The 25,657-nt window shown below is 41.9% G+C and overlaps 2 protein-coding genes and 1 long non-coding RNA gene across 4 annotated transcripts; 2 read left to right on the top strand and 1 right to left on the bottom strand.

The window, feature by feature from the left end:
* The first annotated feature begins 8,749 nt into the window (after positions 1 to 8,749).
* Positions 8,750 to 9,465, top strand: LOC122021981 (probable prefoldin subunit 2). Its single transcript, XM_042580175.1, has one exon. It carries the CDS (start codon positions 8,757 to 8,759, stop codon positions 9,213 to 9,215), a length of 459 nt encoding a protein of 152 aa, XP_042436109.1. The 5' UTR covers positions 8,750 to 8,756; the 3' UTR covers positions 9,216 to 9,465.
* A 105-nt stretch (positions 9,466 to 9,570) lies between these two features.
* Positions 9,571 to 15,382, top strand: LOC122019889. Its single transcript, XR_006122066.1, has 2 exons — positions 9,571 to 10,319; positions 10,424 to 15,382. It is a non-coding gene; the product is annotated as an uncharacterized LOC122019889 (long non-coding RNA).
* On the bottom strand, positions 15,283 to 17,180 carry LOC122019888 (polygalacturonase-like). 2 transcript variants are annotated; one of them, XM_042577482.1, is made up of 5 exons: positions 17,039 to 17,180; positions 16,564 to 16,922; positions 16,190 to 16,479; positions 15,878 to 16,106; positions 15,283 to 15,795 (listed from the first exon to the last, which is right to left on the bottom strand). In XM_042577482.1, the coding sequence occupies exons 2-5, from the start codon at positions 16,807 to 16,809 to the stop codon at positions 15,574 to 15,576; spliced, it is 987 nt and encodes a 328-aa protein (XP_042433416.1). In that variant the 5' UTR covers positions 16,810 to 16,922; positions 17,039 to 17,180; the 3' UTR covers positions 15,283 to 15,573. The 2 variants fall into 2 exon arrangements, with proteins under 2 accessions (XP_042433416.1, XP_042433415.1); XM_042577481.1 differs by having other exon boundaries at positions 15,476 to 15,795; positions 16,564 to 17,163.
* Positions 17,181 to 25,657: the final 8,477 nt, after the last annotated feature.

Here is a 25,657-nt window from a genome sequence, read left to right as displayed (position 1 = left end):
TGAAAAATGGTTGATTTTGCACATATTCTATGTGTTAGGACCAAAAGTAGCTAGAGGGGGGGTGAATAGCTCGTCGCGTTCGCTCGGTGCTCGGCGTTGCTTGTTCCTTCAAAGATGTGCAGCGAAAAATACAGAAACAAATACAACAACGCTAACACGGTTGGTTTACTTGGTATCCACCTCACAAGAGGTGACTAGTCCAAGGATCCACACCACGCACGCACCCTCCACTATGAAAACACTCCTTTTCGGTAACTACCGAGGGCGGAGAAGCCCTACAAGACTCTCCGTACAAGAAGAAAGGAAAGGGAAACAAAATACAAGCGCAAAACTTACAATGAGTACAGAAAACCCTAACCCTAGCTTCTCTTCTTGCCTTTGATCCGCCTCTTGACTTGAAAGCTTCCAAGATCCTTCAAGAACCGGCGATCTGATCTTTGAGAGCTCTGTGGAGCGAAGATCTGAGATGAAATCGTGAAGAGATGCCGAAGGAAATGAACGCTGCGGCTATAAACGACGCCAACGGTCGGATCGATTCGAATGTTCCCAATCGATCGGGAGGCTTTGATCGATCCACGGATCGATCCGAGCTTCTGAAGCGCTGGATCGATCCACGGATCGATCCGGCGCTTATCGCGCGCGTCCCCAATCGATCCATCGATCGATTGGGACCTCTGATCGATCCACGGATCGATCCGAGCATTTCATTCACTGGATCAGGCCCGATCGATCGGCTGTTCGATCCAGCACTTGATTTTTGTCCAAAATCAAGTCCCAAACCTCCCAAACCAACATCCGGTCAACCTTGACCTGTTGGTATGTCATGCCTAGCATCTAGTCACTCCCTTGACCTGCTAGGACTCCCTTACCAAGTGTCCGGTCAATCCCTTTGACCCACTTGGACTTTTCTCTGTGCCAAGTATCCGGTCAATCCCTTTGACCTACTTGGACTTTTCTCTGTGCCAAGTATCCGGTCAATCCTTTGACCTACTTGGACTTCCCAACACCAGATGTCCAATCATCCTTGATCCATCTGGATTTTCCCTTGCCTGGCTTCACTCACTAGGACTTTCACCTAGCTTCACTCACTAGGGTTTTCCATCTGCCTAGCTTCACTCACTAGGACTTTCACCTGGCTTCACTCACCAGGACTTTTCTTCTGCCTGGCTTCACTCACCAGGACTTTCATCTGGCTTCACTCACCAGGATTTCCATCTGCCTAGCTTCACTCACTAGGACTTTCATTTTGCCTAACATCCCAGTTAGGACTTCCCAGTCAAGTATCCAGTCAACCTTGACCTACTTGACTCTTCTTCAATCAATATCTTATTGTCAAACATCTAAACCCAAACCAAGACTCAGCTTGGTTACCCAGGTCAACCTTGACCTGAGGGATATTGCACCAACACTATGGGGGAATTTCTTTCTCAGACAAGACTTTATTGGATTCATCAGCTAGAAGTTCTTTTATGGACAAAAGTGTAGATGAAGCTTATTCGTTAATTGATCAAGTGACATTGAACCTCTATGAATGGTCGAACAAAAGTTGGATGGAATTTCACTCAGATATTCAAAAAGTGCAAGCTATAAATGTAAGAGAGCCTGTCAAACAAAATGAAATTCAACCACCTAAAAATGTTGAAATTCACAAGTCACAGAGTGAGGAGTTCAAACATTTGGGGGCAAAGCTTGATAGTATTGTTTCAAAATGGTTTAAAGAAGATCCCCCTCCTACACAGTCAAGATCCAATGAAAAGTGTGATGATGTTGGGTTGAGAAGTGGAAAAAATCATGAAGAACTTCTGAAGAACGACATGTTTAGAATTGAGGAGAAGAATAATAGAAGATCACAAGAACTCAGTTCCATTTCTCTGGGAAGTTCCCAAAGGCCAGAAGTACCTTTCCCTCAACGATTAATCACACCAACACTAGATAAGAAAGTTGGACCTCCTCCAAAAGCTCAAAGGGAATTTGGGAAAAAGGAAGTTCAATCTTTCTCCGGACCTTCACTAAGGGTTCATTTTCCACAAAGGTTAGTGGGGGTTAATGAAAATAAAGACTTCAGTAAATCCTGTGACACTAATATGGCTGAGTGTAGGTTTTTGAATGTATATAAAGATGAGGACTCTTCAGATGAGGATTTTATTGATAATGCAGTGGTAAATAAGTTTTCAGATCTGCCTTTAAATTTTATAGGGTGTTATAGTGACATTAAATTTTCAGATGATGAATGTAATGTGGTAGATCAATTTAAAACTGCAAGTGAAGTTATTGATCCTCTTGTTATTGATTCTCCTATTGAGGATATAGATGTTGGTTTATTTTTTGATGTATGTGTTGATGATGATGATATGGAAGAATGTGTAGGGAGCTGTGTTGTGGAAGCAGCATCTCAAGGATCACCACCTTTGTCAAGACAACCCTTAGAGGTTTTAAGAATTGATCATGTTGTGGAACAATGTGTAGGGACTTATACAGAGCTAGTAGAATCTCGAGAATCACCATCATTGATATCATCAACACCTAAGCTAGAGCCAGAACCATCATTTGATTCAGAGGAAGTCACATCTACATGTTTAGAAATTTCAAGTATTTCTCAACAAAGTAAGGTTAGTATTTCTTGTGATCTTTTGGAAAACTTTATGGAGGTACCTATAATTGACTTTGTTGGATGTGATTCAGTTTTTATTACTTATTCATCTTATCTTGATATGGTTCTAGCTCTATACTATATAACATGCTTGTGGGAGATTTGTTTTTCTTTTGGATGTGCAGATTTCACATGGGCCAATAATTGGAAGCTCAATCTGAACCGTCTTCGACCACCTGAAAAAATTTCCAAGAAGACGAAGATGGAGAGAGTTATACTTTACTTTGTAGCTCCTTTGATGAAAGCTCCCTCCATAATAAGAGCCCTTGGTAGGAGGGTTCTAAAATATCTTACCCCTCCAAGAGCAAGATTTAGATGAATCTAATGAGGTGGTCGAGCTAATGACCTTAAACAAGCGCTTCTTGGGAGGCAACCCAAGTTCATTTTCCTTATTTTCTTTTATGTCTTTAGTTCTCTCTTTATAATAAACATGTATCCTCTACTTAATTTTTCTTGTCTATCTTATTGTTGTAGAATTCAAAGTTGTGGAGGAATGTGAGTATTGGATGGAGGAGTATCTTTAAAAACATGAACGTCAACCATTTGGAGCTCATTACTTGGTAACTTCTTTTAAAATCTCCTCCACATTGTTTTTAGTTTTCATTGGGACAATGAAAAATTTAAGTCTGGGGGGATGCATTAGATGCATTTGATTTGCTTTGTTTGTTTTTGTTTTTGCTTATGTCTTGCATTGTGTTTTGATTTTTTGTGGCATACATCTTGAGAACATCAAAACTTCACTTATATGCTTTCTTAGATTCAAGTGAAATGTTAGCACAATTATTGGCTTGATTCATGATGTTCGAATGATGCTAGTAGTAAACTTTGTGTAGTTCTTTTTTCTATCTTGGGAAGCATTAATAAGCTAAGAATCTTATTGTGATGAGTTTTAGTTTTGGTTCAACCTTAAGGATTTTATCTTCACTACACTTGTGCTTGATGCTTGAATAGTTGATGTCATTGAAATAGTCATGATTCATCTTATTTGCTTAGTACTTGGTTTCCATGGTGATTTCTCAACTTTCATTTTGGTTACTGGATGAGGCTCAAATCATTAAAGCTCATTTGGAAAAATCAAAATATCCCAACATGTGTGCTAAAAGTACATTTATGAATAAGTTTTGCACAATGCAAACACTTATAAAAAAAAAAAAAAAAAAGAGGGATATAAAAAACAGTTGTCATGAGTGGAATCTAGCAAGTCACCCCTTTGAGACCGTGTTAGGTTACTGGGGAAATGACTGCTTAGCTTCCCTTGAGATTGAGCACACCTTTGAGACCTTGGGTTAGATGAGAAATATGAACCAAGTGAATGGTGAGTAAGTGTCTATCACTGGTTACTTGTCTTTCACTGGAAACATTAGGAATTCAAATTTGATGACGACTTGACTAGGACATGGATTGAAACTTGAAGGGTGTTGAGTTACTTTTACACTGTGCACAAGATTCTTATGCTTGAACCATACTTTACTTGTTTCCATGATCACGCTTGTTAATGAAACTTTTTGATAGAATTAGGAAAGTGCACTAGGTTTTATGAATATGTTGTAGAACATATGAATTTAGACTGCAGCATTTTGCTTGAGGACAAGCAAAGGTTTAAGTCTGGGAGTGTGATGTGCGTAGATTATATACACTTTTATGAATACTTTGACGCTCATCTACTTGTATTTCATTGGTATAATCTATGTTTATTGCACCCTATTTCATTAGAATATCATACTTTCATTATATTCTGTTCGGAGATCTACTCTTTGCTTATTTTGATTGATAGGACGTGATTTGGAGTAAAAACAGAGTTTAAATGAAGTCTAGAGCTTCCAGAGTGACATGGGCATGCAAAACTATGTTTTCTTCATGTTCTGGCCGTGTAGAACTCACATGGGAGTGTTAAGGCCGTGTAGGGGTCATGTTGGGGCCATGTGAACTTCACATGGCCGTGTGAAGGCCGTGTGAGGTTTTCTGCACTGCAGACTAAAACTAAAACGATCATAACTTTGTGCTCGGTTGGAGATTTGGGCTGTTATTTATACCGACTTGTAGATAACTTCAAGATCTACAACTTTGATGAAGACTTCAACGGGAGAAAACCCCATCTTGGTGGCCTAAAAGATGTTGCAATGAAACATAACTATTCAAAGCTAAGACAAAGGGTGTGCAAGGGCCATGCAAGGGGGTGTGAGCTGCACACGGCCATGTATGGCATCTAGTGCTGAAACCTTACATGGCCGTGTAAATCTACACGGCCATGTGAGGTTTCCAGAGGCCAAGCAGGTGGTGGCCGTGTGGATCTACACGGCCGTGTGAGGTTTCCAGAGGCCAAGCAGGACATGGCCGTGTGGATCTACACGGCCATGTGAGGTTTCCAGAGGCCAAGTAGGTGGTGGCCGTGTGGATCTACACGGCCGTGTGAGGTTTCCAGAGGCCAAGCAGGTGGTGGCCGTGTGCACCACACGGCCGTGTAGCATTTCCAGAGAGCAGAAGGGTCTTTGGCCGTGTGCACCACACGGCCGTGCAGCATTGGCAGAGAAGGAACTGGACATGGCCGTGTGGATCTCACACGGCCATGTCGAGGGGCCATGTGGCGCCCGATTCCCTCCTCTATTTAAACCTTCCTTCATGAATTGAAAGGGGATCTCTCCCCCTTTGGGAGAAAGCAAGATTTGGTGGTTTCCTCCCAATCTTGGGAGGATTTCTGGGCGATTCAAGGGGAGATCTCGACGATTTCGACTCCGGAGCGAGGATTGGATCCGAAGACGAGGCTTCTTCGTAGATAAGTTTTCTCTTTCCCCCTCTTCTTGATTTCTTGGATTGGGGACTTAAGAAATGCTTGTAATTTCTATTTCTTCGGGTTTTCTTCCTCGATTCATGGAGTAGATCTTGTATTCTAGGATTAAGGGAGTATTTGTATGGTGGATTGATGTAATCTCTTATGGATTTGCCATTTTCTTGTTTCAATGACATTGTCTTGCTTGTATCAATTAGATCTTGAATGATTAATGGTGATTTGTGCTTAATTCTCATTCTTGATTGATTGTTTGAATTTCTTGTGGACTTTGTAAAGATAAACTCTCACTCGATCATCCGAGGGATCCACGTGACAGGTGCAAGCCCGTGTAAGGACGTTTGATAGATAATCTTGAAGAGAAAATGAGAATATTCAAGAGAGTAGGATGGATCTTGTGATTAGTTTCTTGTATCTTGATAGATTAATGAGTTGTGGGCTTCTATGTTGATATCCGAGGAAGGCATAGTAATAGGTGCGCTTCTGTGTAAGGACAATGTAGGTTCATGTCTAATTAATCCTACTTAGATACATTTCTCAGTCCTTAGCCGGTTGTCTATTGCAAGAGAGAACCGGCAACTTTCTACATGTTTGGCAATTGAGGGATAAGAATTGGTGAACCATTTACATTCAAGAAATCTTACAAAGAAACCGAAACTCCTAGAATCTCTCTTTATCATAACCCAAAACACTAAACTCTTGTTTGTTGATCTTTAAGATTAGATTTGTTTACCTTTACTTTGCTTTTGAAACGATTGGATAGTTGTTTAGCTAATTCGCATTGAGACATTTCTAGTGCTTATTCCAGTTCCTGTGGATACGATAATCTTTTATATTACTTGCGACATTTCCCTACACTTGCGGAGCGTAACACAGGCTTTCCCTCAAGATCTGAGCCGAGAAGGGTACCTTATCATCTGGATCTTCAGGCAGATCTCTGGCAGAGATTATGGCCTTCCCCTTTCCTGAATCCGGGTGGATGTAAAGAGCTCTCCGCCACCGACGCCGGCGGCTCTTCTTTCTTCGGACTATGCTCTCGAGGTCCAGATCGATGATAGTTACGGCGAGGCTCTCGGAATGAAGTGCGAGGGAGTTCTTCCGGTTGCTTTCTCTTTGAGCTCCTATCGGAAACAGGAGCTGGTTCTTTGGACGCTTCAGGTGCTAGGCGAGGTCGTGAAACCTTGCCTTGTTTTTCAGAGGCGGCTCACTTTCTGACCTCCTTGAAGAGCTCGTACTCCCCCGCGGTCATGGTAACGTTAATCCTCCTGCTGGAGCTTCGACCAGAGTCCTCCATCTTCACGCTTCGGATCAGGCTGTTGTGTTTCCCACAGACGGCGTCAAATTTGATCCTGTCCGAAAGCTGAGTCGGACGAAGGCTGGTCGCGACGGCCTGGTTGTTGACGGAAAGTTGTGGGTGATTCGGCTCCCACGGGCGGCTGACGACGCTGCAGGATCCTGCACACACTCAGACGATCTCCCCTCCTCACGTTAGAGACCAGAACCCAGGGAAAAAGTCCCCGGATCAGGCCCTCCGACGCTCAAGTCAGGTCCTTTTTCCCCAGAAAAAAGCAGAGAGCCGAAAAAATGACTCAAAATGAAAAGTTGTAGAAAAAGTGACGAGAGAGCGTACCCGCGTACGAAGAATCCTCCTCTTTTATGCACCCGCCCAGCTTCTAGAACCTGCACCCCTGTCAGAAAACGTTAGACGCTGGGTTTTGTCGTATATCCCGGACACCTGTCGTGCTGCTATTGGTCGTGAAGACATCTTCTTGTTTAGGAACCTCCGCCTTTACACATGGGTTTTGTCTTGTAGTGAAGGACATCTGTCAGGCTGCTATTGGTTATGAGGGCATCTTTTCGTTTAGGAACCTCCGCCCCCGCACATCTCATTAGTATATAATGATTACCCTTAACGGACAATTGTGATCTTCCGACTCCTGCACAGCTCAGCTCATCTTATTTATCGTGTCTGCGTCTACCTCACACCCCTCAACCAGATCCTGCCTCCGAGCGTTACTTGTCAGTCGGGCTAACCCTGAACAGCCCTGTCGATCACGGTCTGTACTCTGTACCCTGTATTTCCTGGTGCTCGACCATAAGCCTGTAGATCGAGTTGTCTTTACACAGCTCTGCCTCTTCCGACCTGTGATTTGTGACTTGCACTTCCGGGCCTTCGAATCGCAGGCCTGTAGATCGAGCTGCCTCTACCCAGCTCTGCCGATCCCGATCCGTGAGTATTTGCTGGCCCTCAATCGTAGGCCTGTAGACCGGGCTGTCTTTACACAACTCTGCCTCTTCTGACCTGTGATGTGTGACTTGCACTTCCGGGCCTTCGAATCGCAGGCCTGTAGATCGAGCTGCCTCTACCCAGCTCTGCCGATCCCAACCTGTGCCCGGTGTTCCGCCTGTCGTCTCCCTTTGTCTTTCAACTACTTTGCCCTCTTGATCGACAAGTTTGTCTGACCTTTGACTACCCCATATGCTTGCCTCTGACTGCCTAGTTAGCTTGACTATTGACTGTCGAGTCACCTTGACTATTGACTGCCCAGTCACCTTGACTATTGACCGGCACGTCCTCTTGACTGTTGACCGCTATATGGCCTTGACCCTTCTCCCCCTTTCCTCTTGGGCCCCTCCATTGCCAACCGTATCAACTATCAACAACAATGCTTCCACTTATTGCTTTATCCATATCATTACATTCTCCTGCAAGACTATCAGCAACAGAATCTCCACTATTATGGACCTGGAATAGAACAACCATACGACTCCATTGCTTGGCTAACGCCACTCTCTATTCCTGCTTCGACCTCTTATTTTAATTTTCCTCTTACTCTCCAAATGGTACTCGCAGTCATTCTACTTCTCATCTCATTTCCTATATTGTGTTACATTTTCACCTAGTTATCCTTCCTTTATTTATTCTCATTATATTCTTGAGTATTTTAAATTATTAGAAGAATATGGGAACTAATTTCAATATGCTTCTGGTAAAAATGCGAAACAAATCCCCGCATTGACTGCAATCTGTCTAAGTCCATTGGTCATAATTACTTATTTCAGGGCTTAAGGTTTGCTCGATGCAGCCATCGTTGTGCATGCATAAACGAGTTGATGAACCATAGCTTAGCATGTAAACAAAAAGAAATAGGTGAGAGTCCTGCAAGGCTTTCCCTTAGCTTACGACCAAAGCTGAGATGATTTCCCTCACTTTCCAACAAATCCTTCGTTTATTTCTGCCTGTGTACTCTTCACTCATCTTAGTTTCTTGTTAATATTCGCATGCCCAGCTTTATGTATTTGTCTCTCATATCGCCTGCAATGCATTACACAGGAGGAATGGCGAGCAGAGCTGGCAGTGACAGTCGGGAACTGCAGATGAATGAACAACTAATTTTAAACACATATGCCAACATGCGCACAGAAGTTAACCAAATTTACTCAAAGATCACTGAGCTAGAGATGGAAGTAAGTGAACACTCTCTTGTAATTGGGGCAATTCAGCCACTCGATCCATCAAGACGCTGCTACCGAATGGTTGGTGGCGTGCTGGTCGAGAGAACGATCAACGAAGTCCTCCCTGCGGTTCAGCGTAACAAGGAAGGTCTCGAAGAGGTCATCGCTCGCCTCAACGAGGCATTAGAGAAGAAGAAAAAGGAGATTGCAGAGTTCGAGTTGAAGTATAAGATTAAGATAAGAAAGGCAGATAGTGAGGCCAAGGAGGATACTAGCCAGAAAGAAGGCTCCGCACAGGGGGTTCTTGTAGGTCCTGCAAGCTGAGTAGAAGGAAGAGCTGGGAAGAAATAAGTTAACGATCAGGTTATGCAGGTGCTATAATGATAGTGGTGTTTAGTATTGGCATGCAGGTCTTCTCTGTTTTAGTTGTCTGATCAGTAAAGAACTAGAAACCAATGGGATTCTTGAGCTGTGGAAGTAGAATTCATCTTGTTGCCCCATCTTGTTTTATCTTGTACTCTTGTCATTTTGTCAATTATCAAAAATGCACCAACGTATTGTGTTTTCCCCCGAAGTTACTAGTTTCTTTCTTTTGGTCGAAACAATTCCAACATATTTTAGAATCACTTTCTTACTGATGTGGATATAGGATAAGGGCATAGAGGAAATAAGAGGAGAGGGGAGGGGTACTTTGGTTAATTGGATGGGAGAAGCCCTTTTAGGGCACTGTTCACAGAAACGAAAAAGGGGAGGCTGGGTTTGTGTGTTGGGAGGCTGCCGCCGCCAACAGGGGAAAAAGGTCTTCTTCCTCATGCTCTCGCGACACCCTCGCCGTCGGCGCTGTCGGCCTCCACCACTCCTCCCTCTCCCTCTCTTTCTCTCCGACGCCAACAGAACCGAGAGGAAGATCCTCTTCTTCGTCCTATGCTCCTTGCCAGCGATGCCAGCTGGCGACGGCTCTCCTCCTCTCGTCGTCGGTCGTCATTTCCTCTTCCTCTCCATCCTCTCAACGCCGCTCCTCTTCTTCTCATCTCCTCTCGCTAGGGCCGCATCATCTCGTCGGAGCCTCCCCAGAGCCATTCCCTTCTCCCTCTCGCGCCGCAGCATTCACCTCCTATACTCGCACACCGTCTTCCTCTCCCTTCCGACACTTGTAGCCACCTGCCACTAGCATTTTCTCCTCCGATTGCCGTTGGCCAGCGTGGTTGCAGCGTTGCCACAGCAGAATCGTTCACTTCGTAACCCTCTCAGCCTGTTAGCCTCCTTCCAGCAGGTCACACAGTCGTGTCTCTCCCTCCTCATGATGCTGCTGGTCGATACTGTCGCCACCGGCTGATGCTGCTCATGACCGGTCGACGCTGCTGGTCGACTGTTGGTTGCTACTCGGAAAGCCTAACGGTTCCACTGTACAAAAATTTTTGTACAAAGGTCTTAACCTTTTTCTAGCTACCATGTGTTCTTTTAAATTAAACTTGGATTGCCTGCGGAACTTTATACGTTTGATCCTAAGTTTAACTTATTTGTTCTTTTAGGTTTATACTTGGATCTCCTGCGAAACTTAACACGTTTGATCCAAATCTACCTATGTTATTAATTCCATTAAACTTGGATTGTCAGGTCCCCATGACCACACTTCCTCCCCTCCTACAGGGTTTGTGACCTTCTTTAAGGACCAGCTCCTGGGTGGTCTCCGTTTTCCTATTCATCCATTCTTTGCATCTTTGAGTCAATATTTTGGTATCTCTTTATCTCAGTTTGCACCCAATGCCTTCTGTACTATGTGCGGAATGGTGATTTTGTGCCGCCTATATAAAACTCCTCTAACCCCGCAACTCTTCCATCACTTCTATGCTCTTAAGTGATCCAAACCAGACGTTTTTATGGTCAAATCTAGGATGGGCTATAAGTTTTTTGCGGATATGCCCTCTTCCAATAAGGGTTGGAAGTCTCACTTTTTTTACATACAACTGCCTGAGCCTGTTACTTGGCCTGCGCGATGGCGATACAATCTTCCTTCCCCCTCCAAATTGTGAGAGCATCAGCATTAGCCTGACTACCTCCCCTCTTCCGAGAAGCTGGAAAAAGTTCAGCTCCAACTCTCGGAGATACTGTGAGAGGGCCTCCTACATGCTTTCGGGCTCAGCCCTATCCCTGCATCAATAGGCGCTCCTTTTGGTAAGATCTCCTATCTTCCCTTCCACATCTTCGCTAACTGAGGTATCTCCTTGTGGTTTTATAGAAGCTGCTATGTTTTGTGCCTTCTCTGTTGACTCTTCCAAGCTACCCAATGTTGTTCTGAAGGAGCTAGGAGAAGAACTCCTAAGAAATTCTGGTGCACCCTCAACCATTCAAGTTGGGGTCGCGGTCGGGTCTTCTTCCCAACTATCCCAGGAAAGAGAAGCCCTAGAACCCGAGGCGACTGAAGATGAAAAGGCTTCCTCTCCGCCCTCGGAAAACATTTACGTTTGCAATGCAAGAGGAAGCGATTCATCCCCTCAGTCCAAGCCTCTCTGCTGAGGGTGATCCCACTCCATATACCGACTGTCACACCTCTTTGTTTTCTGACTGTCACGCCCCCTTGATTTATGACTGTCATGCCCCATTGACTTCTGACTGTCACACCCTCTTGACTTCTGACTGCCATGCCCACTTGACTTCTAACTATCACGTCCCCTTGACCCGACTCTACTACTATGCATCGTATCAATAATTTTTCAACATCAATTGACATTCAACTCCTGAGACAACCCTGCATAGATACACTTATGTGAGTAATTTTAACCGTATCTATCCACTAAGTGTTATTAGGTACAATAGTTAGGTTGACTTCTGAAGTGACAAAGTTCAGAAGTATACCTTTCTTGAGATACGAGTTGATGTATCTAGGGCAATCCCCTTTCTTTTTACAAAAGAAACAAGATAGGTCCGAATCTTGTTGCTTTTGCACCTTATGCCCTTAAGCCCTGTTATTGCAAGTTGTTTATCTCTACTCTTACTTTTATCCCTTCTTTTTTTTCTTGTTCGAATTTCGAGATGAAGATGTAAAGTGAGCACTATTAGATGTATCATACCTTAATCTCTCTTCTTATACAGACTGAGCTATAAGCTCATTTAGTATCCACTTCTCCTTTTTAGTGTAGTGAATTATAGGCAGAGAGATTAGGATTAGGTTCACAAGTACTCTTTCGGACATTTCCAACTTTAATGTCTTAAGCTTTGTAACCAAATTCGAGATATCGTTGATGTACTTCCTAATGTTACCCTTTCCTTTATACCTCATGGACACTAGCTTTGTAAGAAGTGTAGTACTCTCAATCTTTTTGTTTGAGATAAATTGGTCACCTAATTTCATAATGAAGGTTTTAACATTGTCATGCGATCTGATCTCTTCCACTTGTCAAAGATTACCTTTTGATCTTCAGTGGAATCACTAGTCAAAGGTGCAGGACAATTATGCCTAAATACAAAGTCTAAATTTATACAACCTAATAAAACTATAATATACTCTTTCCATTGTCCATAGTTTGTGCCAACATGCACGAGGATGTTCAAATTAGCAGACATTAAGAGGACTGCATATATAAAAGCAAAGAACGTAACTCAATTTACTAAACAAAACATGTATCTTTATAGTTGTGCAATAACAAAATGCAACAAACAAAACATGCAATATTATGAGCATTAATTGAGTTACCTAGTGCAACATTACATTAAGTCTTTGGACTAAATTGTAATTTGCTAGTGATACCCTCTAAACAGCTTATAACTTCATCCGCCACACGTTACGCTTTTCTTTGGACCAATATCGTGCGCATGATTAACTTTATGTATACGTCTCCTTTGTTTATGTTTCCAACTACCACTTACAATATTCCTAATCGACCACATAGTGCGTCTTCCTTTGGGCCAACACATTATGCGCATGTCTTAGAAGCTAAACTAGATTTGTGAGCTTCCTTAAATATATATCCAACATAAAGAATGGTTTCTCTTTGGGTCAACCATCTTTAGCATGAATATACATCTAATAGTATTGGCTCGACTAAGTAGAAGTGCGAAGAAAGATATAGGACAACAGCTGAAAACATAGCTAATCAGTTATCAATCGATTGATATCCGCTACCAATCGATTGATACTCTTATCAATTGATTGCCTATTTGCCTTCAAGACGCAATCGATTGACACACCTTATGTGTCAATTCCAAGACACGGTAATGGCAATCGATTGTTCAACTGTCGGAAGGCTTCTGTACGCAAGTTCATCTGCACCAATCAATTGACGCCTCACAACAATCGATTGATGTTCACTAATCAATCCTACCGATCGATACGGAAACCTTCTATGGACAACCCAGCAAATAACAATCGATTGGTGTAAACCAATCAATCGACACAATCGATTCCGTGACCTTCTTTATCTGACCCAGGCTCAACAATCTATTGGTGTTAACTAATCGATCGATCCAATCAATTTGGAAACCTTCTGTGCTTGATAACCTTCTGTGCTTGATCCTAGGTTTACCAATTGATTGGTGAATAATTGATCTACCCAATCGAATCTGGATTGTTCTATGTGTAATTTTGGGCATCACAATTGATTGGTGCTTATGGCAATCTATTAGTACACACCAATCTATCTGCTCAGTCAATTTGGGAGCGCCTTTCTCATCAATCGATTGGTAGTTGAAAACTTGATTTTTTGAATGCAATTTTTCAACTTAAAAAAAAATCCTAAAATCGTTGCGTCAATCGCGTTCTCACGGATAATGTGAAAAACTCAATCCATAGGTTAAATCCTAACCTATACAAACTACATTCAACGAATATGCATCAATCCATGTTTCCACAATGGATTACAGAACAATGCACACTTTCCAATGATAAGTTAATTTTAAGCTCTGATATCAATAGAAAGCAATAGCGATACATCGAAATTTAACTATATAATGCATCAATAACATGATCTAGCTATTATTAACTTTTAAGGCTAAAATTGAAAACCGAAACAATGGCTACCAATGGGCTAACCTTAATCTATCTCAAAAGTCATTGATCTTACTTATCATCATAGTTGATTCCTGCAATGTAGTGGAAGTCTTTGTGCGGCAATCTTCGCTTGGTTTCAACATATAAGAGTCCAAGGAAGAAGAAGCAACCAAAAACCCTTTTGATTCAAGATGCCCAACTCAAAGGAAACTTCTTCCTTATATACCAAGTCCATCTTGCAGAGACCATCCACCCTAAACTCCATTCATCATTAACAGCCCATTAATGTTAATGAACTGAGTTAACAGATCAACACATTGGAATCCACATTCAATAAGCTAAACCTCCCTTCATGTATTGCACATTAGATCACTTAATTGGGGTTTAATTCTTTAATAACATAATTGTTGTGTATTGTGTTGATCTTACTAGGATGAGCAAGAACCGTTCTTTCCTCTAATTGTGATGGTTTCACCAGAATTTATGCTAATAGAACATTATTAGAGATACTCTTATTAGTAAAATATGCTAGGAGAAGTTGGTTTTACATTTTTGAGTTATTTCTATGTAAGTTTTGATTCAATTTAGTATTTTGGTGTACTTGTTTTATCTCTCATCTACCAGTAGAGAGAAACTGTCAACTAGATCAGAACTTAAACATGTCTTTCTTTTGACCACTCTTAGTTGCATGATGAGTATAGTTGCTACTCTCTATAGTTATGACATATATCTATTTCTACTGATGTTAACCTACCTTTATTGATTTGAGTCAATTCCATTCCGTTTGAAATCCTCATCTACTTGTAAGTTTGTAACTTCTAGTTCCTGCACATTTATCCATTACGTTCTCCTGCAAGACTATCAACAAGGCTTCCACTTATTGTTTTGTCCATATCATTACATTCTCCTGCAAGGCTTCCACTTATTGTTCTAAGCATTTTCCTTTCAACTTAATTAATTGTGCAGAAAATTAAAGGTGGCTAATGATTGATTCCATTACTTTTAATCTTGCTTAGAACATCACCGTGAGTTGTATACGTACATACCTGAAGGTAAGGTGTACGTCATTTTACAATTCAATCAGATATATATGTTCCTTGTTGTCTTATAAAATCAGATATTAGATATAGATTATAAAACAAACCAACTTGAAGGTCTCGAAGAGGTCATCGCACGCCTCAACGTGGCATTAGAGAAGAAGAAAAAGGAGATTGCAGAGTTCGAGTTGAAGTATAATATTAAGATAAGAAAGGCAGATAGTGAGACCAAGGAGGATACTAGCCAGAAAGAAGGCTCCGCACAGGGGGTTCTTGTAGGTCCTGCAAGCTGAGTAGAAGGAAGAGCTGGGAAGAAATAAGTTAACGATCAGGTTATGCAGGTGCTATAATGCTAGTGGTGTTTAGTATTGGCATGCAGGTCTTCTCTGTTTTAGTTGTCTGATCAGTAAAGAACTAGAAACCAATGGGATTCTTGAGCTGTGGAAGTAGAATTCTTCTCTGTTTTATCTTGTACTCTTGTCATTTTGTCAATTATCAAAAATGCACCAACGTATTGTGTTTTCCCCCGAAGTTACTAGTTTCTTTCTTTTGGTCGAAACAATTCCAACATATTTTAGAATCACTTTCTTACATTTCTACAAATGAAGCCGAGGCTCCAAAATAATCGCTTAATTATCACATTATTCACGAGGGTTCATCAAATGCAACTGGGAGGATTCATCGTGCCGGCGGCGCTTCCCTGCGCATTCTTGCAGTAGGCCTCCGCCTGCTTGTTTCCCAAATAAGTCAGCTTTATATCACGCAAATCCAGTCCCCTGCATGGGTTCGTCGGACTGCAGTCGAACTTCACCGCCACCGGCGTCGCTGACGACCCCTGGATGTCCATGTACGAGACCTGGCTGATCCTGATTCCGGAGCTCTGTAATGTCAAACCAAAAATTGCATTTGATCCCTGGATAGCTATCAAGCACTGGAGATGAGATTTGAAGATCTATACGGACCTGGCCGGGGCAGTCGACGTTGCCGGGGCAGTAGTTTTGGTCGACCACGATCGGGTACCCCACGTTCTGCATGACGGCGTGGGAGAAGGTGACGCCCTCCACGGAGCCGCCGTTCGGCTTCCCCCAAGTCTTGATCCTCAACCCATTCTGCGTCCCCGAAAAGGTCACCGCCGTCACCGTGATGTTCTGCACTCTGGTCTCCGACGGCGTCGCCCCCAGGCTCCCAATGCTGCACCGTTTACGATTCAACCACCATTATATATAAAAACAAATCAAACCATGCATTTGATCATTGAGAGCCGAATCAATGACCTTATGCCGTGTCCCGGGCCGCAATGAATCTTCTCGATCCAGACGTTGCTGGTTCCTTCTCCCATGGAAATGCAATCGTCGCCGGTCTTTATCACCGTGCTGACGACGCTGACATCTGTCGATTTCTGGATGTGGATGCCGTCGGTGTTGGGGCTGTCCCCCGGCGCGATGATATTGGCGCCCTGTATTTTCACGCCGCTGCTGGCGAAGATTGAGAGGTGGAAGACCTCGCTGTTGTGGGAAGCCAATCCTCTGATGACCACGTTCGTCGACAGCGCTATCGCCAGCGACTGCACGCACCCAATTCACGCTTTAATTTCAAACTTCAATTGGAAAAAAAAAACAAAATGCACTCGAATTAGTTGATTAGCTACAGTGGCGCCTTGTGGGCAGCTCCGGCCGGCCTTCTTGCACGCCCAAAAGGCCTGGCCGCGGCCGTCGATGATGCCGCCGAGGACGGACAGGCCGTTGACGTACTTGAACCGCAACCAGTTGGCGGCGGCGGTGTATCCGGAGGGAGCGACGAGGGTGCCGGCGATGAAGACCCTGATGGCGCTGTTGTTGCAGGGACCTTGGAAGGTGGCTTGGCCGACCATGAACCGGCCGGCCGGCACGTACATGCTCGCCGGCTTGTTGGCGGCGCAGGCTGCCGACCATGCGGCCAGGAAGGCCTTGGCTGAGTCGGTGCGGCCGTCGGCCACCGCGCCGTAGTCCACTACGTTGTAGCTTGCTGCTGCAAGAAGGGAAAGACGGAGGGCGATGAGGAGCAAGCACACTGCTCGTGCCATCATGGAAGAAGAATACATTTACAGAGAGATTAAAGTTAGCAAATTAACGTTTGAAAATTACTTGATCCGCTGTGCCGCCTCTTCGAGCGAGGGGATCGATTTATAGCTAGAGACGAGATCCGACCACCGGAGTCGGGAGTAGAAGTGAAGGGTCGAGATCGGAATAAATAAACTGAAGGTCAAAGGTTGGTGGTGGAGTGCAAGCGTTGCCTCAGGAACTATAATAGGCGTTAATTTCAGCCGCTATTTTCTGTTTTAAGATTGTTCTCTCTGCTTGCGCCATTGATGGCGACTGCGTGCCTGGATGTGATTCATCAGATCATTATCTAAGATGATAATTTAAGCGTCTAGTTTTCGTCCAGTGAATTCTTGTCACTTTGCTTAGCTGCAAGAGGACTTTTCAGAGGTGATTGCTTGTCATTGGAGCCTCCGTGCATTCCATGGTTTAGGATTCAATGGATATTTGCCAGTGAAGCGTGCAAATACTAATTGAATTCCAAGTGTGGTTTCTTCTCATTCAAGGTCAAGATTTAGATAGCCTTAGCTTGACATGTATACATGTAAATGGCTTAAAGATTCTTCTCATTCATGCACCAAAAGCATTTTCCTTTCAACTTAATTAATTGTGCAGAAAATTAAAGGTGGCTAATGATTGATTCCATTACTTTAATCTTGCTTAGAACATCACCGTGAGTTGTATACGTACATACCTGAAGGTAAGGTTTACGTCATTTTACAATTCAATCAGATATATATGTTCCTTGTTGTCTTATAAAATCAGATATTAGATATAGATTATAAAACAAACCAACTTGGCATGCTCAAATCCTTTCCTTCATATTAATGAAACGATCCTGGTTTAACTAACTCTTTTATCTGATTATGTTATTCATTTAGGGCTTGCATGAAAACTAAAAAACATAAATTATCTCTTTATCCGTTTTCATTTTTGATACGGAGAGTAGGAAGAGTCATCACGAGGGCAAAGAAGGTCAAATCGACAAGTTTAGTTGTGATAAAGTTAAGGGAGATCAATGACTATCTCTACCTGATTGATCCGACTAGCTGATCCGCCAAGGTCGATCTGCCACTATTTTTGGCGGATCCATCACTTTTCCTAGCTGATCCATCACTTTTTCTGATCGATTCGCCAATCTTCTTGGCTGATCCGAGCCAGCCAGTTCGCCTAACAGAGTAGAGCAGTTGATCCGCCAGTCTTCTAACATCTGGTTGGACCTTGCTTTTAGATGGGGTCGGCTCAACTAAGGAATGTTGACCATTCTGAGGACTCAGCTAGCTTATCCTCACAGTGCATTAATGGTCCATCAGCTGAATATTCCTTTTTGACATTTTGTGTGACCGTTGTCAGAAAATCAGGAGAATATTTCTTGTGCAAGTTGTACATCGGAAACTTCTATAAGTATCCCATGGTAGTTTTGATGTGAGTTAAGTTAGGTCCTGTTGTGTCTTGATCTTTGTGTCTAAGTGTGCAGGAATTTAGGAGCACAAGAAATCGAGTGAGAGACGCAGCTAGCGAGAAGGATGACACGGAAAAGAGTCAACATGCTCAATGCTTCTGAGGGACGAGGTGCTGCGGAATAGTACGCTGGCGGACGAAAAGGGAGTGCTCGTCATTTCTGAGGGGTGAGAAGCCCGAGGTGGAAAATATCCTGCTGCCGGTGCTAGGACAGGGAGAAGTCGGCCGACGCTAGGGCACAAGGAAAGGGTCGGTTGCCGGCGCTAGGCAGAGGGAAAGAGGAAAGACCTCATCGTCAGCACTGCTCTGTGCAGCGGCGTCGACTGTGGGCGACGCGAGGAAGAGACGAGGGCTCGAGAGTAGGTGGCGGCAGCGTGTCTCGACAAAGAGGGAGAGAGATTGGAGGGGAATAAAAGAAGAGGGGAATCGATAATGAAGAGGAGAAGATGGGTTCGACGTGCGGCTCAGGCAGGAAGAAGAGATCGGGCAGAGTTTTTAGGGCGGCGTCGCGAGAGAAGAGACGGGGGAAGGAAACGGTGACGGGAAGAAGAATAGGGCACGGGTAGGGGAAATAGGAAAAGATAGAGGAGAATAAGATATTTCCTTTATCAACTTAGGGTTTCTTTTATTAAAGCCTAGGTTATTTCTTTTATCAACTCTCATCTTGGGTATTTCCAAACAGGCTTTCCTCAAACCCGCAAATGCATCCCCTCCAATTACGGCATACAAGCTCCGATAATTCCCAGAAAATTTTTAAAAATTTCCAAAAATTCCCAATAAGATTATTTCTCAAATAATCCTATTATTTAATTTGCGATATCTTACATTCTCCCCCACTAATAAAAATTTGGTCCCCAAATTTAGTATTCAACTCAGGGATCTTCATCCAAGAATAACCACCAAGCAACAAACCTATATACCACTCCATCCAAGTTTCATGAACATATCTCCAATTATGACAATCCACCTCCAAGTGAATAGTGATGACTCTGTGGGTTATGAACTCACCCTGCTTACGTTATTCTCACACTGCTACCTAACCAATTGTGAATAAAGCATCTACCTCTGAAATCCATAATCCACCATCAGTAAATCCTCCAACATCTGTATAGGGCACTCAAACTATCCATCAGTCTGAGGATGAAAATCTATACTAAAGCGAAGCTCTGAACTCAAAATCCATTGTAATCTCAATCAGAACCATGATGTGAAATCATGGATCTCCATTCGATACAATACTCAGAGATATACCATAAGATCTGGTAATTTCTCTACAGTATAATCCTGTTACTCGATCCAAAAGAATCCGTCCTACAAATTGATAGCTAGGGAGTAAAGTCGTCACCCAACAATGATTACCCAAACCATCATATCCTTAACGCAAGACCTCAGTAAGTCCTCTAGAGTCTGGATGGTTCATTCTGACTGCCCGTCTGTCTACGGATGGAATGTCGTACTAAAACGGAGCTGCGTGTCCAAGGCATGCTGTAGACTTTGCTGGAACCGACGGTCTCTATCAGATATAATGCTCAAAGTAACACCACGCCATCTGATGACCTCCCGACCATACAGCTCTGCCAATCGATCTAGAGAATTGGTCTTTCGAATTGCTAAGAAGTGTGCGGATTTGGTTAATCGGTCAACGACTACCCAAATTGCGTCATGGTCTCGTCGTGTCCTAGGCAATCCCACCACAAAATCTATAGTGATGTGTTCCCATTTCTACTCCGGAATAGGAATCCTTTGAAGTAATCCAGCAGGTCTCTGGTGCTCAGCCTTCACCTGCTGACATCCTAGACATCTAGCTACAAACTCCGCGATGTCTTTCTTCATGTCATTCCTGTTAGGATGTATACTAAAAACCTAGCTTTTTGTATGAACATTTATATTTTGAAATGAGAATTACTCTGGTCAAATATTGCAAGTTAATGCAGTTATCCATTTAATTTATATTGTAGATAACATAGTGTGTGGTGCCACACAGAAGATCATGTTATCGGTTCCTTATAAATTATAAATAATAGCTCACAACCGAGATGGATAGGAACAAACCATTGGAACGGTTGTAGTGTAATTTGGAATTAATTTGTCTTGACTATATAATTACACTAGTACACTATGTGTGTATTGAGCAGGACCATTTGAGATTGCTCTTTTTTATACTGACTACATAAAAGAACAAAACCTCTATTATTATGGATGTGCGTACTCTTAATCCTGATATAATAACAAACACATATACTTAGAATTTATTTCTTTAATTTATCAAAGGATGAGATTTATTCAGTTAAATCAATAGGCCCGATAAGTTGAGAAACTGTGTCTTAGTAATCTAAGTTGATGATGTCCCCTTGAGGAGCTCATAAGGATTATGATGTAAACCCTGCAAGTGGACTTAGTCTGACATGATAATAAGGTTGAGTGGTACTACTCTTGAAGCTAGATGTTAATTGAGTTGTCAGTAACTCATTTAATTAACGGGCATACTATATCTTAAACACAGGGAAACTAACACACTCATAATAAGTAGAAGCTCATATTGTAATATGGGATTGGTGCGGTAGTTCAATAATAACTCTTTAGTGGTATGAGTTATTATTGATGAACTTGAGTTGGGTGTTCGGGTCGAACACAGGAAGCTCAAGTCCATCAGGAGGCCAAAACCAATTCCTCCACTCGGTCCCTGTTGTAGCCTCTATAAAGCCTCGCATTCACCCGTTTTGGTTTTGCTTCCTATGCAAGAAAGGGGCCGACCACATCCTTGCTTGGTGCCCAAGCAAGGGGTCGGCCAAGCCTTGCTTCCTACCCAAGAAAGGGGTCGGCCAAGCCTTGCTTGGTGCCCAAGCAAGGGGTCGACCAAACCAAAAGAAAAGAAAAGAAAAAAAAGGGAGATTTTTTCTCAACAGAATTAAAGATTTTTCTAAAAAGAATTACGTTGATTCTTTTTTAGAAATTTTATAAAAAGAATTATATTAATTCTTTCCTAAGAAATTTTTCTAAAAAGAATGATGTTAATTCTTTCCTAGAGATTTTCCTAAAAAAAATTATGTTGGTTCTTTCTTAGAAATTTTCTAAAAAGAATTATACTAATTCTTTCTTAAGAAATTTTTCTAAAAAGAATTATGTTAATTCTTTTCTAGAGATTTTTTCTAAATAAAAATCTATTACTTTTTCTCTTTTTTTATCTGGGCAAAGGGTTATAAAAGGAGAAGAGGTTGTGCCAGAAAAATCAACAATTCAATTAAGAATTAATAAGTTTTTCTCCACAACTAAAAATCTCTCCTTTCCCTTAAGGCCGATGCCCAATTTTTCTTTTCTTCCCTCTAGGGCCGGCGCCCCACTTCTTTTCTTCTTCCCTTTTCTTCCCTCTAGGGCCGGCGCCCCATCTTCTCTTGGTGGTCAGAGCTTGGAGGAAAAGAAAACGAAGAGACGAAGCACCTTGGTGGTCGGCGGTTTGGAGGAGAAGAAGAAGGAGGAGGTGTTTCCTTTCTTTGCATCTTTTGGTGGTAGGCGGCTTGGAAACAAAAGGGGCTCGAGTGTTTTTGTCTTGGTAGATCGTCACCCACACGACGTCCAAGAAGAGGAGAGGAATACGACAGAAGATCAAGAGGTCTTTGTCTATGAAGAAAGGTACAACTAGTTATTTTTTTGCAACACAACTAGTTTTGTTTTCTTTGTATGGATCTTGAAATACCAACACAAGAGGCTAGCGATTTCGTGTTTTCATTTTTGTGCTTTGATTTTGTGTTTCGATCTTGTGCTTTGATTGCGATCTATGTAGTTAAACCTAAGGTTACTGTGAGAAGTTTAAATATTCAATTTCTTTGAAAGGCTTTATCTAGGAAGTGGTGGATGATCCCATAACCAAGAAGGCCTAGTGCCTCTCCAACGACCTGGAAGCCAATCCTTGAAATAAATATTTAATCAACTTCTGTAATATGGTTTAACTTCTGAAGATCACAAGGGTTGAACTTGGAGTAAAAATGTTAAGTTTCATTTCCAATCCAAGTTTAACTTTGAACAACGAACTTGGAGTAAAAATGTTAAGTTCTGTTTCCAATCCAAGTTTAACTTCTGAAAAGCACATGGGTTGCTAGGAAACGTTCTGTGCTAGTACAAATTTTTATACAGGGGAAACAGAACGGTATTCTGAGTAGCACCCAACAAGTGGTATCAGAGCTAGTTTTATACCTCTGTGTGTTTGTTTTTCGGTTAAATTATGCATTGCTCATACATAAGTTTAGGCCAGATAATAGTAGGATGTGCTAGATAGATTAACTCTGTGGTTGCAAGCATCCTAGATCCAACTATTATGACTTTTTTTGTGCTTGTGTACGATTTGGACCCTCGAGCATGTCGAGGGCATTTTATGTGTGTGCATGATTGTAATTATTAAATACAACAGGAGCTGTATTAGTTTTAGGAGTTTACATTCTGTTCGATCTAGATTACATGTGCATTCCCTTGTGGAATATAGGATCGATAAATGTAAAATTTTATTTTTATCGTGGATCGTATCCTTGCAAGGCGTGGTCTTATTTGAGGGCCAGAGGCGCAGTGGAAAAGGAAGCAAGATAGACGCAACGAGATGACCCGTTGGCGGCGGCTAGGTTCAGCGGCATATGGAGGATAGCTATGGATGAGGCCATAATAGTTGGAAAATTATTTTTTCATATTTATTGCCTTTATGTGTTGTGATGTGTATGCTTTTGTGTGCATGTGTGTTATGTGTGCATGTTAAAATTTCTCGTTTAAATGACTAAGTGAGAGAGGGTTTATTTAAATAAATTCCACGGTCTCCATTACTGGTTTGTAAGTGATGCATTCAAACTTGCGCGTTGGCTTTAAGTGCCTTCCTCCACATCGGATGAGTTTGTTTGCAGATCACTAGATCAAACTTCCTCTATGGATGATTATAGGAAATTATTTAGTTTTGTGTGATCTTCTCAATCTGAAGGGGCATAATCCTAATTAATAGACTAAGTATCAAGTAATGATATATACTTAGACACATTTAATAGTATCATCCCCATCGGAGTCACTGCTATTAATTTATGTGACTAAAGACGAACCAACTATTAATTTTATTTGTCATAAAGTTAGGTTGATAAGATAATAAAATTAATGAGTAAAACCTTCTCTTACAAATTTTTGAATTAGTATACGTCCACACTATCGTGGCATACTAAATTCACGATGTTTTGAGGTGTTGGTGAATTTTAATTATATTGTTTGAGGGATCAATATTATTTTAAATTCTAAAGTTTTGACCAAATATCTTATTTTGTGATTCTCAAGATTTCAAAATGGTTTTCAATCCTCTCGCTGTTATTTTAAAAGAAAACAAACTTGCTGGTCCCAATTATATTGATTGAAAACGGAACTTGGACATTGTCTTAACTGCTGAGGGATATAAGTTCGTACTTTTTGGGGTCTGTCCTAACGAACCTAATAGCGATTCTAGTGAAGAGGAGATTGACAAGCATAGGAAATGGGTCAAAGCAGATGAGATAGCGCTGGGTTACAGTTTGGCATCTATGACAAATGTACTACAACATCAGCATTAGGTCTTACCTATTGCTTATGACATGATGTACAATCTCAAAGAACTCTTCGGACACCAGAATCGGGCTGCTAGGCAGGAGGCTATGAGAAACTTGATGACGACCACCATGACTGAGGGGACACCCGTAAGGGATCATATCCTCAGGATGATGCCTCATTTGAACGAAATACAAATCCTTAGAGCTGAAATCGATGGGGAATCCCAGGTCGATATCATTCTCCAAACGCTACCCAAGAGTTTTGAGCAGTTCTGCCTGAACTATAATATGAACAAAAGGACATATTCGTTGGCGGAACTTCTGACAGAACTTCAAGCAGCAGAAGGGCTATTTCGTCAAAGTTCTCAAATTCACATTACTGAAAATGTTTCTGCTTCTAAGCCGAAAGGCAGGAAGAAGAAAAAGAAACAAGTTGGTTTAGCAAAGAAGGTGATTTGACCTCAAGGGGCTGGACTACAAGCAGGGTTGAAGAAGCCGAAGGGCAAGTGCTTCACATGCAAGCAGTCTGGACATTGGAAGATGGACTGTCCTCAGAGAAAGCAGAACAATAAAGGTATATCTTATTAATTAGTTGTTGGAACATGTTTAGCGGTATTATCTACCAATACTTGGTATGTAGATACGGGAGCCACTGATCATGTTTGCAATTCATTGTAGGGGTTCTAGGAAACTCGACAACTACATGAAGGGGAGATCACCGTCTACATAGGCAATGCTACGAGAGTGGTAGTTGTTGTAGTGGGAGATGTTTATTTATCTTTTGATAGCAATAAAATATTAATTTTGAGAAATTGTCTTATGCACCAAGTTTTAGAAAGAACTTGATTTCAGTTTCAACTATTTATGGATGGATATTCTGTTTCTTTTGATGACAAAGTAGTTGTCATGAAAAATAGGGTAGTTGTCTGTTCTGCTACGTTAGTTGACAATTTGTATACTCTAAATCCAATAACTCCCATGATACAACAATAGGAAATTTAAAACAGAGAGATTTTAATCTTTCCCTTTTAGAATTACCAAATTCATTTTGGGGATATGCTCTGGAAATGACAGTGAAAATTCTGAACCTGGTACCTTCTAAGTCAGTACCCTCTATACCCATAGAATTGTGGAATGAGTGTAAGCATAGTTTGAAACACATTCGGATTTGGGGTAGTCCAGCACATCTGCTAAAGGGAGATGCTGATAAGTTGGAATCACGTATAGAAGTTCGCTTGTTTGTGGGTTATCCTAAAGGAACAAAATGTGGTTTATTTTATAGTCCTAAAGATCAGAAGGTCATTGTTAGCACCAATGCCCGATTTTTAGAAGAGAACTACATGATGAACCACAAGCCCATGAGTAAAATTGTTCTTGAGAAAATAAGAGAGGACATGTCTAATTTAGTACCAACGGTACAAGATGAGATACCACAAAAAACTACAACGCGTGCCACAAATGATGCACAATTACAGGTAGTGTCTCGTCATAGTGGGAGGGTGATTCGGCTACTTGATAGATTCATGTTTTTGGAAGAGTCTTCAGACTTGATCCCTGGTGAACATGAACCTGATCCTTGGACATATGATGGAAGCACTCCAAGATAAAGATGCAGCATCTTGGCAAAGTGCAATGAACTCCGAAATAGAATCTATGTATT

Source organism: Zingiber officinale, chromosome 9A, assembly GCF_018446385.1.
Source record: "Zingiber officinale cultivar Zhangliang chromosome 9A, Zo_v1.1, whole genome shotgun sequence".
NCBI lineage: Eukaryota > Viridiplantae > Streptophyta > Magnoliopsida > Zingiberales > Zingiberaceae > Zingiber > Zingiber officinale.
This window is presented reverse-complemented; position numbering and strand designations above follow the sequence as displayed.